This window comes from Mirounga angustirostris, unplaced genomic scaffold (genome assembly GCF_029215605.1).
Source record: "Mirounga angustirostris isolate CCGP_5_RB_7025 unplaced genomic scaffold, mMirAng1.0.hap1 SCAF_10, whole genome shotgun sequence".
Taxonomy (NCBI): domain Eukaryota; kingdom Metazoa; phylum Chordata; class Mammalia; order Carnivora; family Phocidae; genus Mirounga; species Mirounga angustirostris.
In genome coordinates, this window is record NW_026991718.1 from 12415343 (window position 1) to 12432399 (window position 17057).

At 40.1% G+C, this 17057-nt stretch overlaps 1 protein-coding gene across 3 annotated transcripts in view; it reads right to left on the reverse strand.

Annotated features, from left to right (window-relative positions):
* The window catches only part of CYRIA (CYFIP related Rac1 interactor A), a 105027-nt gene that overhangs the window by 14681 nt on the left and 73289 nt on the right, over window positions 1–17057 (reverse strand). For all 3 annotated transcript variants that reach the window (XM_045884122.3, XM_064571902.1, XM_045884121.3), the window contains 2 exons: window positions 16173–16252; window positions 638–759 (listed from right to left, as the gene is read on the reverse strand). In XM_045884122.3, the coding sequence (XP_045740078.1) occupies window positions 638–759; window positions 16173–16242 (192 nt within the window). In that variant the 5' untranslated portion in view covers window positions 16243–16252. The remainder of the gene's footprint in view (window positions 1–637; window positions 760–16172; window positions 16253–17057) is intronic.

The window sequence follows — 17057 nt, forward strand, 5'->3', positions numbered from 1 at the left end:
CACAAGACTAATTATTTCAAAAAAAGGTGTGTGAAGTTTCTTGCCTTTAAGGCATTATGAAGTCTTAAAAGCCACGCTGACAATCTTCTTCTTTGTTTTGTTTTTCAGGGATTTCTTTTTTTAAGCTCAAAGTCATTTCAAGATGGCAGACCTGCAGGCTACTTAGAGCAACCTAGTTTACGGCTGGTATTTGTGATACTGTGGGACCTGCCAAGATTATTACAAAATGCTGAGAAATTCATGCAAACCCAGACCTCATGATTTACAGTTTTGGTTTTCTTTTCTTTTCTCATGACTTATATTTCAACTGTCGTCCTAGACTTTAAATGTATGTTTCCCTTACATGAAGTAATATGCTGAGGAATCACTGTTTAAACGTCAGTCCTGTGCTATGAAATGTATGACTGAGAAGAGAATGGCTAATGTTTTACACAGTCTACAGTGCCGTGTGCTCAGATTAATGTACTAGAATAAAAGGGGCCATTCATACTTCGTGAAAACCACATTACCCTCCTTGTTCTTCCTAGTACACAAGGAAATACTAGGGCTATTACTTAATCTTGCTGGGTGTGTGTGCATGTGTGGGTTTCCCTTCTCGTCTGAGGGTGCTGTCAGCTCAGTGTTATCATTGGCATACATCTCGGATCTCTGGCCCCGCGCCCTTGTAAGCCTGCAGGTCTGCGAGGATGCTCTCAGAATCCTGGAGGACGGCGCTGATCTGGTTCCATATTTCCCTCTCTCCTTCTGTAGGCTGGGCATCTGAGCAGAAGGGAAACAAAAAGACACAGAGGGATGATGTTTACAAATGGCTTGGAAGGAAGATCAGCATTCAGTTCTACCTACTAGATAGTCCTGTTTAATTCCTGCAGGTTTGGTCTTTACTCTTTTTTATTTATTTATTTTTTTATAAGCTGCTAGGAAAGGAACCTGAGACAGCTTCTGTCCACGACTCAGTTCAAGCCAGTCATCCATCTGTCTGCACACGTTACACCAAGCACGTTGGAATCACTGCGGGCACTTTACTCATTTGTGTAGGGCAGACTTTTTGCACACCTGTTATGTGCCAAGTGATTAAGTGGGTGATAGAAGGAATAAATATTGTCTTTGGGGGGCCACGTTTAATAGGAGAAGCTACTGAATAGTTCTGTTATGACTAAAAATCTGTGAATCTGAGTATAGGTGGGAAAACAGTCCCCCTTATATTACCATAGAAACAAATAAGCTTAAAATATTAATCCTGCAGGGCCATGACAGAGATGTATCTTTCTGGAACACAAAGACATGGAGAAAGCATTGAGATTTATCACTGAACGTGAACTAAAGAAGTATAGGAGGTTCATTTTATTTATTTGGTTATTTTTTGTCTATTTATTTATTTATTTATTTATTTATTTATTTATTTATTTATTTATTTTTAGTAAGCTCTACACCCAATGTGGGGGCTTGAACTGATGACCCCAAGATCAGGACTTGCATGTTCTACTGACTGAGCCAGCCAGGCACCCCCAACAGGAGGTTCATTTTAAAGACAATTGTACGGTTCAACATTGATCTTGACTATAAACACTACCCACAAGAATAAGTGACACATTCAGGTTTACATAAATAAAGAACATATTCTGACAGCCACAGAAGCATTTCCTTAGCTCTTAATTCCCACTTTTACATTGCATTCCTATAGCCAATATATATTCTTGTCCCCACGAGTATTTTGTGGAAGTTGGTGGGTGGAAGTCAAATGGTGGTAAAGATTAGGTTTTATCTCCCAGTACCTATAAAATAGGTTACATGCCTGGGCTAATAAGGAAATTAATCTCCATCCCAAACAAAGGCACTGCTAATGGAGAAGGGGGATAGATGTCACCTCCTAAAAATTCATTTTCAAATATCCAAGCCCTAAGATAGTGAATTCTCTCAGCAGGCCCCACTCATGAAAAGGTAGGATAGAGTTATGTCGGGTATAACACTCATGAGTGCATCATGAGGAACATGACAGAGACCTACTAGGTTATGGTACAGAACCTAGCCTGGGAAGCTAGATTACTCCTTTATCCTTTTCTACTCTCCCACTGCTTCTGGAAAATTCTCAGGTACATTGTTACGCATGATATTAATGACTTCACAGCCTATCCTTTCCTGTTCCCCAAACTTCTCTCAAAGTGATATGGGTGTCTTAAACAGAAACCTTTAAAACCTCATAAGTTAGGAAGCCTGTAACTGAGGAGGGTATTTCAGTGAACAGAATTCCAGGGCAATTTCTGAATAAGAAGAAAGTCCGGGAAGAGAACGTGTGACAAAAATGCAGCATGAAGGTCCTAGAAAACAAAGAAAAAGAAAAAGCTCATTCCCTCAAGTCCTTTCCCTCCTTTGACGAATGCACTGAAAAATCGGAAGCTAAAAAAGGCCATTTCCTAGAGAGAGAGTTATTTGAAGAGGAAGAAAAGAAAAACAGACTGTGACCAAATTCTGGGGGGCGTGGGGGTAAGCTTCTTTGAGTGTAATTATAAAGTAGTATGTAAAGAAGACACTTAGAGACTAGGAAAGGGAGCCTTCTGATGGTGGCTGTCACAATGGCTCCATCTGAGCGAGTTGCCACTTGAAGTTTTAGACAAAACAGAATTAAAATGAAGTGGCTAGAAGATGAGGACCAGACAAACACAAAAACCCATTCTTCCAGTGATTAACACAAAAGAAGAAAAGTTTCAGTCAGTTTTTAAAAATGATAGCCCTTTCTTAAATGCTTCAAAAAGAAGATCATCTCCAAGAGAGTGGCCTAAAAGTGGTGCTGGCCATAGACGGGCAAGCTTCGCTCTCTGATACGACTCAACCCCAACACTGATGTGGCCACAAAGAGCTGGATGAGTGACATGGGGGTGGTGTCACATCTCTCTCAGGGGTGGCAGAGTTGGGGCTGTGGAGAAGCCCTTCCGTCTTACAGGAACCCTCTCACAGCACTGCAGTGATCTGTGAAACAGGACCCCCCAGTCCCAGCCTTCCTCTCTGAGAAAATGTTTCTTTTGGCAGATGTCCTGGTGTCTTATTAAAAACGTTTTTTATATGGCCCCATTTAGCAGGGGTGGGATCGGGTTGGAGAAGTCCAATTCATCATTCCTTCTTCATCCCGACTAGAAATGTGTTGGCTCGTTTTCTTCCATAATTTGTTAGTCTTCTTGGATGCCCTATTTTTTTTTTTCTTCTTCCCCTGTCATGGAAGGAGAAGTCACTTCTTCATCTAGCTATCGACTAGGCCCTTGATGGTGGCAGCATGGTCCCTGCCTTCTAGGGACTCAAGTCACATGTGGGGTCAACTTGCAAGGTGGAGAGTGCTGACTGGGGAGAAGCTCTAATCTATCTGTCTTTGTTTTTTTTCAAATAGAAAAAGGACTCTGTAATCCTAATTTGGCATTGGCTCATAACCCTATGGAAGTTCATGATTCATTCTACTTTGATCCCCCAGCCATGTGACCAGACAGCCAAGACTAATTAATGAGAATCTGACCCATTAGGCCACGGGACTCTGGCTTTATTTCATGTGACCTTAAATCTCCATGATGCCTGGCACATAGTATATGCTCAGAAAAGATTTGCTGAATAAAATACCTGGATGAATGATTTACTTCTCACACTACGTCTTTTTTTTTTTTTTAAGATTTTATTTATTTATTTGAGAGAGAGAGAATGAGACACAGAGAGCACGAGAGGGAAGAGGGCAGAGGGAGAAGCAGACCCCCTGCTGAGCAGGGAGCCCGATGTGGGACTCGATCCTGGAACTCCAGGATCATGACCTGAGCTGAAGGCAGTCGCTTAACCAACTGAGCTACCCAGGCGCCCTCACACTATGTCTTAATGGTGATTTTTCTGCTTGTCTTTGAATTGGAAGATTTTTGGAGACAGAGTCTATATCTTATCCTCAGTGCCTCCATATGTCCTACCCATTGGAGACACTCAATAAATATGTCATGACTCAATGAACATATGAGGACATTGACCAGGTGGTAGAGGATGTGGGTGTTGGGAAGCAGTGAAAGAAATGAAGATCCTATTACTTCTGGATCCTCTCCTCTGGCTCTTCCAAATAGTTTCTATACTGTTAACCTCTCTCACTATTATTGTTTTTATATATGTATATTTATCTACCATCAAATTGGCTATTCACCCTTTCATTAATATTTGTGTTTTTAAGTCATCCATTATTCATCTACAGCCTCAATGTCTCTTTGTTATGGTTAACAAACTATTAGGATATTTGTTGAGTGAAAAACTGCACCAACTATGTTGACTATCCCAATCCTAAGGCTGTTATCATTTGTTTTCTGGACTATCTCTTTGAGAGGCTTTGGGGTCTTTACTTCTGGTTTTCTCTGTATTTAGATTCAGTTGGTAGCCATGTTTTTAAAAATATATTGTGTCTTCAGATGTCAAAGAGAAACATCTTGAAAAATTAGTGACTGAAAAGGTATGCTGATATTTAACTGATCGGCAACCTTCTAAAGCACCTGCTGAGGGAACAGGAACTCGGAATTATGGGTTTTGTTTTTCTACTTTTCACACAAAAATTGACCTTTAGTCAAAGGTACACACACATACATATGCCCACCAATAATACTACTGATGTATTACTGATGGACATGAGGCCTTATTTCAGTTGTAGGCAGTGAATTCCTCGGTGATGTTTCCTCTAAGAATCACATTCTAAAATTCTAATCATTGTCAATGATTTTATCTCCATTGAGAAGAATGGTTACATCAAGCTGGGCTGCTCTTGTCTAACAATGAAGCTGTTAAAAAAAAAAAAAACAACAAGCAGACAACCCACCTGTGATTTACACAGGCAATTTAGAAACCAATCCTCCAAGGGGCCCTGGAACAAGCCTATTCAGGGCCATTCCCCAGGCGATGATTTAAAACCCTGTTCTGGATTTGCTGTTGTGCGAAGTATGAAATGTCTCATGTGCACTGTGACCTTGAATACATTGTCAAGAACTCGCTGAATTCTAAGTGCCTAGAATTTTTTAATGGAAAAATAACCCTCTTATCAAGGAAGATAGTGAGGCCATATTCATTTTGTTTACAGGGGCCCTATTTACCCTCCTTTGGCTCAATTTGCTAGTGACTGTGGATATTAACTGTCAGGATTCTGGTGTCACTGGGGTCAGGTGGAGGCTTTGCTGTGGAGGCCTGTGATGTTTACTGAAAGCAGAATGCCGTGCATTCCACGGGGTGGGCGGATGGAGAGGAAGGTGGCTGAGTGCTTTGTTTGTCAGGAAGGAACATCTTTGGTGAACATACCCCAGGGCAGAGGCAGCTGGGCTCAAACCAGAGTAGGGCTGTCAAATCAAAGGGCTCTTATCTTTGTAAATCAGCCAAGGACACACTGTGTCTTCACAAGGGCTGGGGAACACACATACCTTCTCCTCACAACCTATTCAGAACTGTATGGAAAATCTGACAGAGAATCAAACAAATTAATGGAAGATAATGTGAGCAGAAGACACCATTTATGTGGAGATGTGTTTGGCTTTGAAGGAAGCCGTGGCATTTCACCAATAGGATATACTGCTCTCTCACACCCCAGCAGCTGTTGTATAAACACTGAAGAGGATTTGCCACAGCCGTAAATGAAATCCCTAGCTCTTCTGCCCACCACTTCCTTACCCCTCCACCCTTCTCCCCTTCAGGAAAGACTAAGAAACATAACTAATTATCTGTAATTAACATTTGGGGATATAAAGTTGGCAATGATTTATAGCAGAATACTAGCTGCTTGCAGAAACCACATAAAATTGCAAAGGTCCATTGGAAAATGTGTGACTGGGTTCACATATTTATTTGCACAGGGACATTAGTCGTCCAGCACCAGAGCCCTTTCCTGTGGAAGAGTGAATGAGGGCCTGCAAAAAGCAGGGAGGGCTGAGGTTGCTGGAAGGCTCAACCATTTCAACCCCATGCTGTGGGATCCCGGTGATGCTATGGGAGAAGGAGGGAACTTCAAGGACGGAGAGCTTTGAGCCTCGGGTCCCACTGCCACCTCTGCCACTCACTGAATATAGACTTTGGGGCACCTGGGTGGCTCAGATGGTTAAGTGTCTGCCTTCGCTTAGGTCATGATCTCAGGGTCCCGGGATCAAGTCCCGCATCGGGCTCCCTGCTCAGTGGGAAGCCTGCTTCTCCCTCTCCCACTCCCCCTGCTTGCGTTCCCTCTCTCGCTGTGTCTCTCTCTGTCAAATAAATAAATAAAATCTTAGAAAAAAATTAAACGAATATGAGACTTCAAGGCCCAATCCATTCATCTCTCTGGCTCTCAGATTACTTCTTGGTAAAGGGAGGGACACTGACAAGAGCCCTGTCCCCTCCCTGTATAGTCTTGTAGGGACTATGGCCTGGAGGGTCATAATGGGATGTTGACATAGATCAAAAGCATTTATTTTATTTATTTATTTATTTTTATTTATTTGAGACAGAGAGAACGAGAGAGAGAGCACATGAGAGGGGGAAGGGTCAGAGGGAGAAGCAGGTTCCTTGCTGAGCAGGGAAACCAATGCGGGACTCGATCCAGGGACTCCAGGATCATGACCTGAGCCGAAGGCAGTCGCTTAACCAACTGAGCCACCCAGGTGCCCCGATCAAAAGCATTTAAAAAGAGAAAGTGCTGGGGCGCCTGGGTGGCTCAGTCATTAAGCATCTGCCTTCGGCTCAGGTCATGATCCCAGGGTCCTGGGATCGAATCCCGCATCGGGCTCCCTGCTTCTCCCTCTCCCACTCCCCCTGCTTGTGTTTCCTCTCTCACTGTGTTTCTCTCTGTCAAATAAATAAATAAAATCTAAAAAAAAAAAGAGAGAGCAAGAGAGAGAAAGTGCTGGAAATTTAATGACTCGCTGTGACTGAATCTCCGTGTTGGCATAAGTATTAATTGCTTTCCAGGTATGTTCTGTTCCGTTGTTTTTTTGTTTGTTTGCTTCATCTGTAAAGTGACCAGAAAACATCTCTTATTTTCTCCCTTTCCTCTCCCAAGATTATCTAGCCTCCTCTGAACAACCTTAGCAGAAGTGAGGGTACCAGAGAAGGGAGAGATGAAAGAAAAGCTGAGTTGTATCACTATATTGTGCACCTGAAACTAACGTAACACTGTATGTTAACTACACTGGGATTAAAATAAAACACTTAATTTAAAAAAAAAAAGGAAAGAAAGAAAAGCTCAGTAGTGACAGGAGGTAGCCTGTGTCATGAAAATCATCCCAGCTGAGGGGCTCATCTGACACCCCTCCTTGTTTCAAGAAGTAGGAAGCTGTAGTCCTAATAGGTCACAATATCCAGAGCCTTTCTGGGAGTATAATGAGTGGCTTGGAGGCTTTAGAATTTCCTTCCTAACTAGCCCCCACCCCCACCCCATGACCACTATTATTGTTCTTGGTATTCCTATCATGCTCATAAAGGTGGATTTGTCTTATAAGAAGAACATTTCTCAGTTACTATCTGCCAAGAAACATTTCTTCGACCTAACTCTAGAAGCTGCACTTTCTCTTCTGGCTAGCCCGCCACTTGCTCTCCATATTCTTCTAGGCTTCTGTACTACGTGTACTATTGTCTCTGCTCAACGTGCTTGCGTCTCTCCCCAATACAGTTATATACTCTTGGAAGAAGAGAACATGTTCTCCTAATGTCCCCCCAATATTGATGTGCCCTATGTCATCCCTCTGTGCCTCTCTGCCCCCTAAGACCCCATCCCCATTCCTGCTGCTCCTGCCTGATGCTACAATGCAGGAGACGCACTGCATATAATTACTGAATTAGCATCAGTACAAAAAAAAAAATCAAAGTTCCTAAGCTGATATTTCATGCCCAGCTCTGTGCTGGACACTGGAGATGCAATGCTAGAAGCATAAGATGCCATCCAAGTCCTCTCTGCAGGGAAGTTCATGCGGAAGTGAAATGATACCAAAGACACCTAGTTGTGAAGAAGCAACGGGGGACACCAGAGCCAGCAAATATGTCCACAAATAGAAAATATCTATTTAAATTACACACACACACATACTGAGAGTTTAAAGTAAAGGAAAAGGCCACCACACATTGCAATGGGGAGTTTCTAGCAGATGTAGAAGCAAAATATACAAGAGCACAAGAGTGGAAGGATCTGTGACAAGAGTCTTTAATTCTTCATGAAATGAAGAATACATGTTGAAGATCAATTCTAATAAGCTGAAGATGTATCCTGTAATCTCTACAATAAGCATGAAGAGGCAGAACTAAAAAGCCGACAGAAAAGATCAAAGAGAATACCAAAATTATTATATTTAATCAAAAGGCATGAAGACATTAAGAGAAAAACAAAGGGCAAATACAACAAGTAGAAATCAACATCAAGATAGGCTCAGATACAAACATTAATTAAATGTAAATGGGCTAACGACTCCAATTAAAAGGTAGATATTATCAGCTTGGATGGAAAGCTGGGGCCAACTACATGTTGTTTACAAGAAATACCCTGTAAAGATAAAGGCACAGACAGGATGGGGAAACATATGCCATTCAAACAATAAGCATAAAAAAGCTGTTATGGTCAAAATATAAAATGCTTAATGATATATTTAGCAAAAGATATGCAAGACCCCTAAAAACTATACAACACTGCTGAGTGAAATCAAAGAATATCTAAACAAATGGAAAGATATACCATACTCATAGGTAGGAAGAATCAATATTGTTTAGATATCAATTCTCAAACTGAACTCTGGATTTTATATCATTATAATCAATATCCCAGCAAGGCGATTTTGTAGCAATTGAAAGCAGATTACAAAATTAATTTAGAAAAGTAAAGGAACTGGAGTGGTCAACAAAATCTTGAAAAAGAACAACAAAATTTGAAGGACTTACTCTTCTTGACTTTAAGATTTATTATTTGTCATAGTTTGGTATTACTTGGTGAAAAGGATCAATAAATCAATGGGGGAGAATAGGAAGCCCAAACATGTAACACTGAATTGATTTTTGATAATGGCATTCAAGCAATCTACCTGTGCTAGAACAAGTTGATAGCGCATAAAAAAAAAAAAAAAAAAAAAAACATTGCTCATAAAATAAATAAAAATTAGTTCAGGATTGGTCACTGGTCTAATGTGAAGCTTAAATTTCTAGAACTTCCAGAAGGAAACAGTATAATGTCTTCAGGACCTTGGGGTGGGCCATAATTTCTTTTTTTTTTTTTTAAGATTTTATTTATTTATTCATGAGAGACAGAGAGAGAGAGAGAGGCAGAGGGAGAAGCAGGCTCCCAAAGAGCAGGGAGCCCGATGCGGGACTCGATCCCAGGACGCTGGGATCTTGACCTGAGCCGAAGGCAGACGCTTAACCACCTGAGCCACCCAGGCGCCCCGGGCCATAATTTCTTAAAGAGGAGATAGCATGCACTTAGTACAAAAGAAAAACAATAATAAATTGCACTTCCCCAAAATTTAAAACTTCTGTTCATGCAAAAACAAGGAATAAAGAGGCAAGGCACTGAGTGAGTCAAAACATTTGCAAGCTATTATCTCATGAATGACAGGTATCCAGAACACCTACAAGGAAATCCTACAAGTAAGAATGCATAAAAGACTTGAGTGGATAATATATTCTAAAAATGCTAAGGGAATATTCAATAAGCACGTGCAAAAGCGTCCAACATTATCAGTTATCATGGAAATCCAAATTAAAGCCACAAGGAGAAAACATCCCATAGTCACTAGAATAGCTGAAAGAAAAAAGACTGACAATGTTAAGTTTTGGAAAAGATGTGTTACACCTGAGCACTCTAGACTGCTGGTAGAAATGGAAAATAGTACATCCCATTTGGAAAACTATTTGACAGTTTCTTGAAAAGCTGTATATAACTGACTCAGCAAGTCTACTCTTTGGTATTTAGAAAAGAGAAGGGATGCACGAAAAGATTCTACAAGAATGTTTACAGCATGTTTACTCATAGTAGCCAAAAACTGGAAGTAGCCTAGGTGATCATCAACAGGAGAATGGATACAAAAACTGTCCCACAATAAGAGTATTCAGCAAAGGGGCACCTGGGTGGCTCAGTCGTTAAGCGTCTGCCTTTGGCTCAGGTCATGATCTCGGAGTGCTGGGATCGAGCATATAATTACTGAATTAGCATCAGTACAAAAAAAAATCAAAGTTCCTAAGCTGATATTTCATGCCCAGCTCTATGCTGGACACTGGAGATGCAATGCTAGAAGTATAAGATGCCATCCAAGTCCTCTCTGCAGGGAAGTTCATGCGGGAACCGCTCCACGGGAAGCCTGCTTCTCCCTCTCCCACCCCTCCCGCTTGTGTTCCCTCTCTCGCTGTATCTCTCTCTGTCAAATAAATAAATAAAATCTTAAAAAAAAAAAAAAAAGAGTATTCAGCAAAAAGGGGAACACACTATGATACATGCAATAACATGGCTGGATCCAAAAAACATTATGTTGAATGAGAAAAAGATAAAAAAAAAACATATACTGTATAACTCCATTTATATGAAGTTCAAGACTATAGATTAGCTAAATTAATCTTTGAGATACAAATCAGATCGGACCAGTAGTTGTTTCTGGGTGTTGGTCAGGGACAGGGGATTGACAGAGAAGAGGCATGCTGGAACTCTGGAGTGAAATATCCTGTCTTGACAGAGTGTGGCATTGGTCAAAATTGAAATATACACTCAAGCCCTGTCCATTTCAGCACATGTAAATTATGCCTCAATAAAAATAAATTTTAAAAAGTGGACTAGTCAGGTAAAGAAGAAAAATTATCTATTTTGAGTGGATGGAATGGCTTCAGAATTAACCAGCAGCAAGAAATCAGATTTTCTAAAAGAAGCTTTTTTTTTTTGTAACGGCTTTATTGTGATATAATTCACATGCCACACAATTCACCCATCCCAAGTATTCAATGATATGTAGTATATTGCCATTGTTGTATAATCATCACCATCATCAATTTTAAAACATTTTCTTATCCCTCAAAAAAATCTGTACCCATTAGCAATTGCTCCCCATTTCTTCCCAACACCCTTAGGCCCAGACGACCACTAATGAACTTTCTATCTCTGTAGATTTGCCTAATCTAGACATTCCCCATAAACGGAATTATACAATATGTGCTCTTTTGTGGCTGGCTTTTTTTCACTTAGCAGAATGATTTCAAGTTACCCCTCCATCAATACTTGACTTTTTACCACTCAATAATATTCAAGTGAATGGATATACCATACTTTATGTGTCCATTCATGACTTGATGGGCATTTGTGCTGTTCCCTCCTTTTGGCTATTATGAATAATGCTACTGTGAATATTTATGTACCAGTTTATGTGTGGACCTTTGTTTTCATTTCTCCTGGGATGTACCTAGGAGTGGAATCATTGGGTCATAGGGTAACTTTATGTTTAACATCTGAGGAACTGCCAAACTGTTTTCCAAAGCATCTGCACCATTTTACATTCCCACTGGCAGTGTAGGAAGGTTCCAATTTCTTCACATCCTCACCAACACATTTTATTATTTTTATTGTGAAGTGCTATCTCATGGTGGTTTTGACTTGCATTTCCCTCTTCGCTAATGACAGTGAATGTTTTTTTCTCTGCTTATTGGTCATTTGTTTATCTTTGGAGAAATATCTACTCAGACCCCAGAGGAACATTTTGATAGATGGAGTTGTTTGCTGAGACAGAGTTTCTCTGAAGCCAGGTGCCCTTGCATAGATTTTAATCTACTGGAACTTCTGCCTGTCTTGGAGACCTTCTACTCCAAAGTGGATACTGTATGAAGGATTGAGGACGTATGTCACTCTATAATAGACTCAGAGTTCTGATTTATGGCTAACTCTATACCACCTGCCTGGCAAGGGAAAAATAGGGAACCAAAAACTAAAAGGAGTCTTCTGTGACCAATTCCGGAGACTTCAGCTCTGGATCTGGGAACTCGAAAGTTTGCTTGGTCAGCTCCACCGTCCCAAACTCTAGGGTGGGTTAATGCTTCACTTGGATGCATTAGTTAAATGTGGTTCCCAAACTGGCTGATCATCAGAACCACCTGGGAAATGTGGGCAGAAACAGATTCCTGGAACTAGGCCACTGAATCAGAATTTGGGGAGAAGCTGAGACAACTATGTAAAAACTATATCCACCAGATGTTTCTAATGATCATTTCAGTCTGGGAATCACTGGAGTTATTTTGCTGGAGGGCTAATGCATGCTGCCCACTTTGGGTGCCATAACAGGTAGATTCAATTAAACAATCATCAACAGACCTTCAGGCATCTATCTTCCTGTACACTGTCCCCAAAACCATCACTCAGGCAAGATTAGGTTGCATTTTATTCCCCCTCTGTCTCCCAGCCTTCAAAAAGGAAATGGAAATATGACAAGGAGATAGAGACAGAAAAAGAAAAAAAAAAGTAGTGGGATAAAAAAAGAAAAACCCAACAACAATAAAAAAGATGTTAAACTGTTGTGTAAAAATGTGAGCACAGAGTGTAGAACTCCCTGCAAAGGTCAGACAAGAATTTAAATTAAATCTACACAACTGGAAAACCTTAGGACAGATGTATCTAATTTTGTCTTATATTTTGACCCAGCTTAATTATATCTATTTGACCCAGTTCAATTATATTCCATCACCGACTTCAAAAAGAACATCCAACACTCAAAGTAGAGGGTGCCAAATTCATTTAAGCTGTTGCTACATGCTGTTTGGCCTTCCTTCCTCCCTCCGTTGCTTTCTCCTTAACTCTTTGCAGTCCAGACTCTATACGCAAAGAAATATGTCTTGAATCTGTTCTGCCAGTTGGCTACAGTAGTTGGGCAGCTCACAGCCCACCCCGCCCATCCCCTCCCAAGCCTTATCCCTCTGGAGCGTTCTGCAGCACGTGAATCCATTTACAGTCCCTCCTTTACTGTCTGTGCTCTCCTGACTGCCTCCATCCAGCCTGTTCTATTCCATTCCTTCACATGGCCAGCATCTGTTACTAAAGCTTTTTTGGTGATCCGTGCTCCATGCTCAACATGGGGTGAAGTGCTGGGTTGCAAACCTGAGTGGGGCCCAGACCCTGCCATCCGGAGTCTGGGTTTAGTAAGATGTTCTCTTTCCTCTACAATGTAGTGTCTTTTCCTGATCCTCTGACTCATCAACCTCCCGTTAAGCATGAGCATACCTAAGGTTCCCACATGCCAAGCTTTTGTGTGCTCTCGAGTTTTCCCTCAGAGAGTTCAGCTATTCTTTTTGAAGGCAAACCGCAATTGTGGACCGCTAGCCCTGAGCTTCTGCAACCGCTGTGGTCTAACTCAAACCAGCCTTCCATTTCTGCCCGCATTTCCTTTCAGCAAGAACGTGATGCTCTGTCTAAACTGGGGCTCTTGCTAGTCTTCAAACACGCCCTTCCTATTCCTATCCCTATTTCCACTGTTGGAAAACTCCTCTCCCTATATGCTTATAGAAAAACCACCCATTCTTTAAAGCCCACTCTAAAGGCCACCTTTGGCTAGAAGACCTCTCCAATTCCTTCTGTTGTCTTCCATTTCCTGAAACTAGATGCATGTTCTTTCTTCCTCTTTACTCCCAGACCACAGTGTGGTCTTAGCCCCTTATTTTTATCTTGTCTCGAAAAATGTGCCTATATTACCCTGCACAGCAGTCTGAGACTCCAATGACTGTGCTTGTTTAGCTCTGTCTCCCTGATGTCGCCTGGCTTACATGGATGTTCATAACCATAATGCACATACTGCTATTGTGCTGAGCTGAGATCTACAGACTCACAGAGAAATCATGGCCACAGCCTACCTTTGCTACCCTCTGGTCCATCACCACTCTTTTTTGAAAACCATCTTTAGGAAAGAGGATTTCCAGGATCAAGAAAAAAAACATTTTTTCCATGAGATGTGTTAGTTCGTAGATAACAAAGATGCTCTCTAGTCAGGAATAGGATGATGGCTGTCGCACTCCTCAGAGCTGCTTGTGATGGGCTCTTGAGGAGGAGAGCCAGAGACTTGTGCTCCATCTCAGGTCCTCACTCATTCCCTATGTGACGTCAGCCCAGCTATTTATCTTTTCAGAGTCTCACTGAAATAATGTTAACCTTCTCCTAGGGGTTGATGGGGAAATAAACAGTTCACATATTTTTTGGGTAAATTTATAGTTTTATGTTTTCCTTACATACTAGTGCTCTAGTCCTAATGAGCCCCAAGGCATGAAAATCCAGTCCACAAGGAACCTTGTTGAAGATACTATAGCATATCTACAAATGGAGTTTTTGGTACCATAAACCATCATCAAAATTCAAGATATTTAAATGTTCTTTTTAGCCACCATGACCTTTTTAAAAATAAAAAAAAAAATTAAGAAATTACCCAAAGTACAAGATTGAGCAGACTTGAGTGCTGGGTCTTAGGAGAGAGGAAGAGCGACAGTCCTTCTGCAGCAGTGGGCCGGGGACCCCCTGAGGCATAACCCCAGAAGCCTGGTACTCCAGAGAACACCCGTTGAAAACCACTGCTTTAAATCCCTGCAGACTGTAATTTTCTCACTTGGAAGGCTTTTCAAATTAGTCTTGACAAAGAACTCAATACTACTCTTTGTAAAAGCATGGAAAACCAAGAATGCAAGAATAGCTAAATGGACAAATGGGGGCCACTGAACCTGGTAGGCATTTATGAGCAGGATGTGCAGGTGCATGTGGAATTTAGAGCTTCAAAATTAAATGCAGGCATTTAACTCCCATAGGTCTTTATATGCCCCCCCCAACACACACACAAGTTTTGAGTGAATGGAGTATTTTACCTTCACCACTGTCTTGGACTTTGTACATGCTGGATGCAACAGTGTAACATGCACGTGACAAGAAGTGGAAGGAATCAACCAAACATGCAAGTAGTAAGATTAGGGGGATGGGATATTAGGTCATTTATCTTGTAAAATTCTTAAAAGTTACTAATAAATCTTCATTTTAACAACAAGAGCAGCCACAACAAAGATATGTGTATTGGAGTTGTAAAAGTTACACCGGGAAAAAAAAACAACATTTTTTTGATGTGTCATATCAAGCTGGTATTGATCCCACCTATACCACTTACCAAACCCAGCCAAATCCAACCCAAACCTACCCAACCAAATCCAACCCAAACCTTCCCAACCAAATCCATCCAAACAGCAGCAGCAAAATGAGCTTCGGGGTCACTTTTCCTTTTTATGCAACTACCTGAGACCTACCGAAGATTCTGAAAAGACATATATATCTAGGGAGCAGTCACCTTTTGCTTTACTGTATCTTTGAAGGGACTTCTAGCCTTTACCTAGAAAATCTCTGTTAGCAAGTTTAATCTATATGTAAGGAAATTCTGCCTTATTTTTTAATATACATAAACACTTGAAAAATTGAAGTTTAACGCAGGTTAAAGTTTGCAACAAGTGGTAAATACTGGGGAAAAAGTACATTTAATGTGCTTGCTTTTGTGGAATTGTAATTTAGGAAAAGGGGAACATAATAGTAAAGGTGGAAATATGAGCTTAGTTGATAAATTTGCAGATGTGTCACTCATCTGCAAGTATATTCAATCAAGAAAATAAACAAGATAAGAAAAAAAACCCAATATTTTTTCAGTCATAATTCACAAGCCATTTTACCTTAGGAAAAAAAAATTAGGTTTTTGATAAAAGAAACATAACTTTCAGATAAAAGGGGTATATCTCAAAAGTTTTACATAGTTTTATATAATCAAAAACATAAACAACAGAGATGACTTAAAAATAATCTATAAGCCTATTTTCTAGTTTTGATATTTTTTCATGTCTAGTGATATTTGTTTTATGTTAATCTATGTTTACTACATGTGCTATTTTTCTTTAGAATATGATATAGTGTTTCATAAAATTTATTAAGAAAAAATACATGATGATGATTGATGAAAGTGGTTCTAAAATCAAAGAAAACCATGGACACATTAAAAAGATTTTCTATTAGATTTTTTAAAAAAATAATAGAAAAGAAAGAAATGAAATAATCTTTGAAGACTCAGAAAGAAATGCATAGTGACATGTGGATTTAAGTATCACATAATAAAATTAAAAAAAATCTTTATAACTTCTCTATCAACAAGCTATAAAGAAAGCAAAAAGGTTCCCATCATTATCTTTTAATTTTTGGAACTTACTTTCAAAATCCAGGAAAAAGTGTGGATAGTTTTCAATTTCCCTTGTAAGGACTTTGAGCAGGTTTCCCATCCCAGCAAACCTAGGAGAGGCAACATAAAACCAAACACCATTAACAGGATGAAAAATAGACTTTGGCTTCTTCTTCTTCTTCTAAGAAAAAAAAATAGACTTCTTAAAGGGCTGGACCTATTTTACTAACTTGCATAAATCACACTGGACCCCCATTAGTTGCATCTGAAGAGCAGATATAAAGCATCTCCATACCAGGTGATGACTAATAACTTAGCAACTTCTTCCTAAATCAGGACAGATAAATATCTCTGAGGTTCTGGCTCTCTAAAAGTTAGGGATATCTGGTCTAAACCATATAATGTATGACAGTGAGAAGAATGTCACAAGCTGTCTCTGGAAAATACACTTGTGTTTTGTGTCTCATTCACTATAATGACAATTAACCAAAGAAGATGGTATTCTAAAAATCAGGTATTTTAGTTATAGGAGGCAGAGCTTAGGTATATTCTGCATTGTTTCCTTCTCCCCTTCACGAATTCCCTGAATCTTTACAGTTAATACTTCAGCATTGCTTTGTTTCCTTTCTACTGATAATAGGAACATACCATGTTAATGGACAAGCACAATGAGGATATTATTAAAATATCTGTCCAGAAAGGAAAGTTTCTTAAAATTTCTGAGGAAAAGAGTTTAGAAAACACAGACTTAGAGCCCAAGGGACCCCTCATGGCCTATACGGGAATCCAGATTTCCCAGAAGTGCAACTTCCTGGCAAGTCAGAAACTCTTGTAATTTGACATTTCAGTGGGAACAAGATTGGCTACTTCATGAAGTGCAAAAATGAAAAATATTGATATTAATCCAAAAAGTTA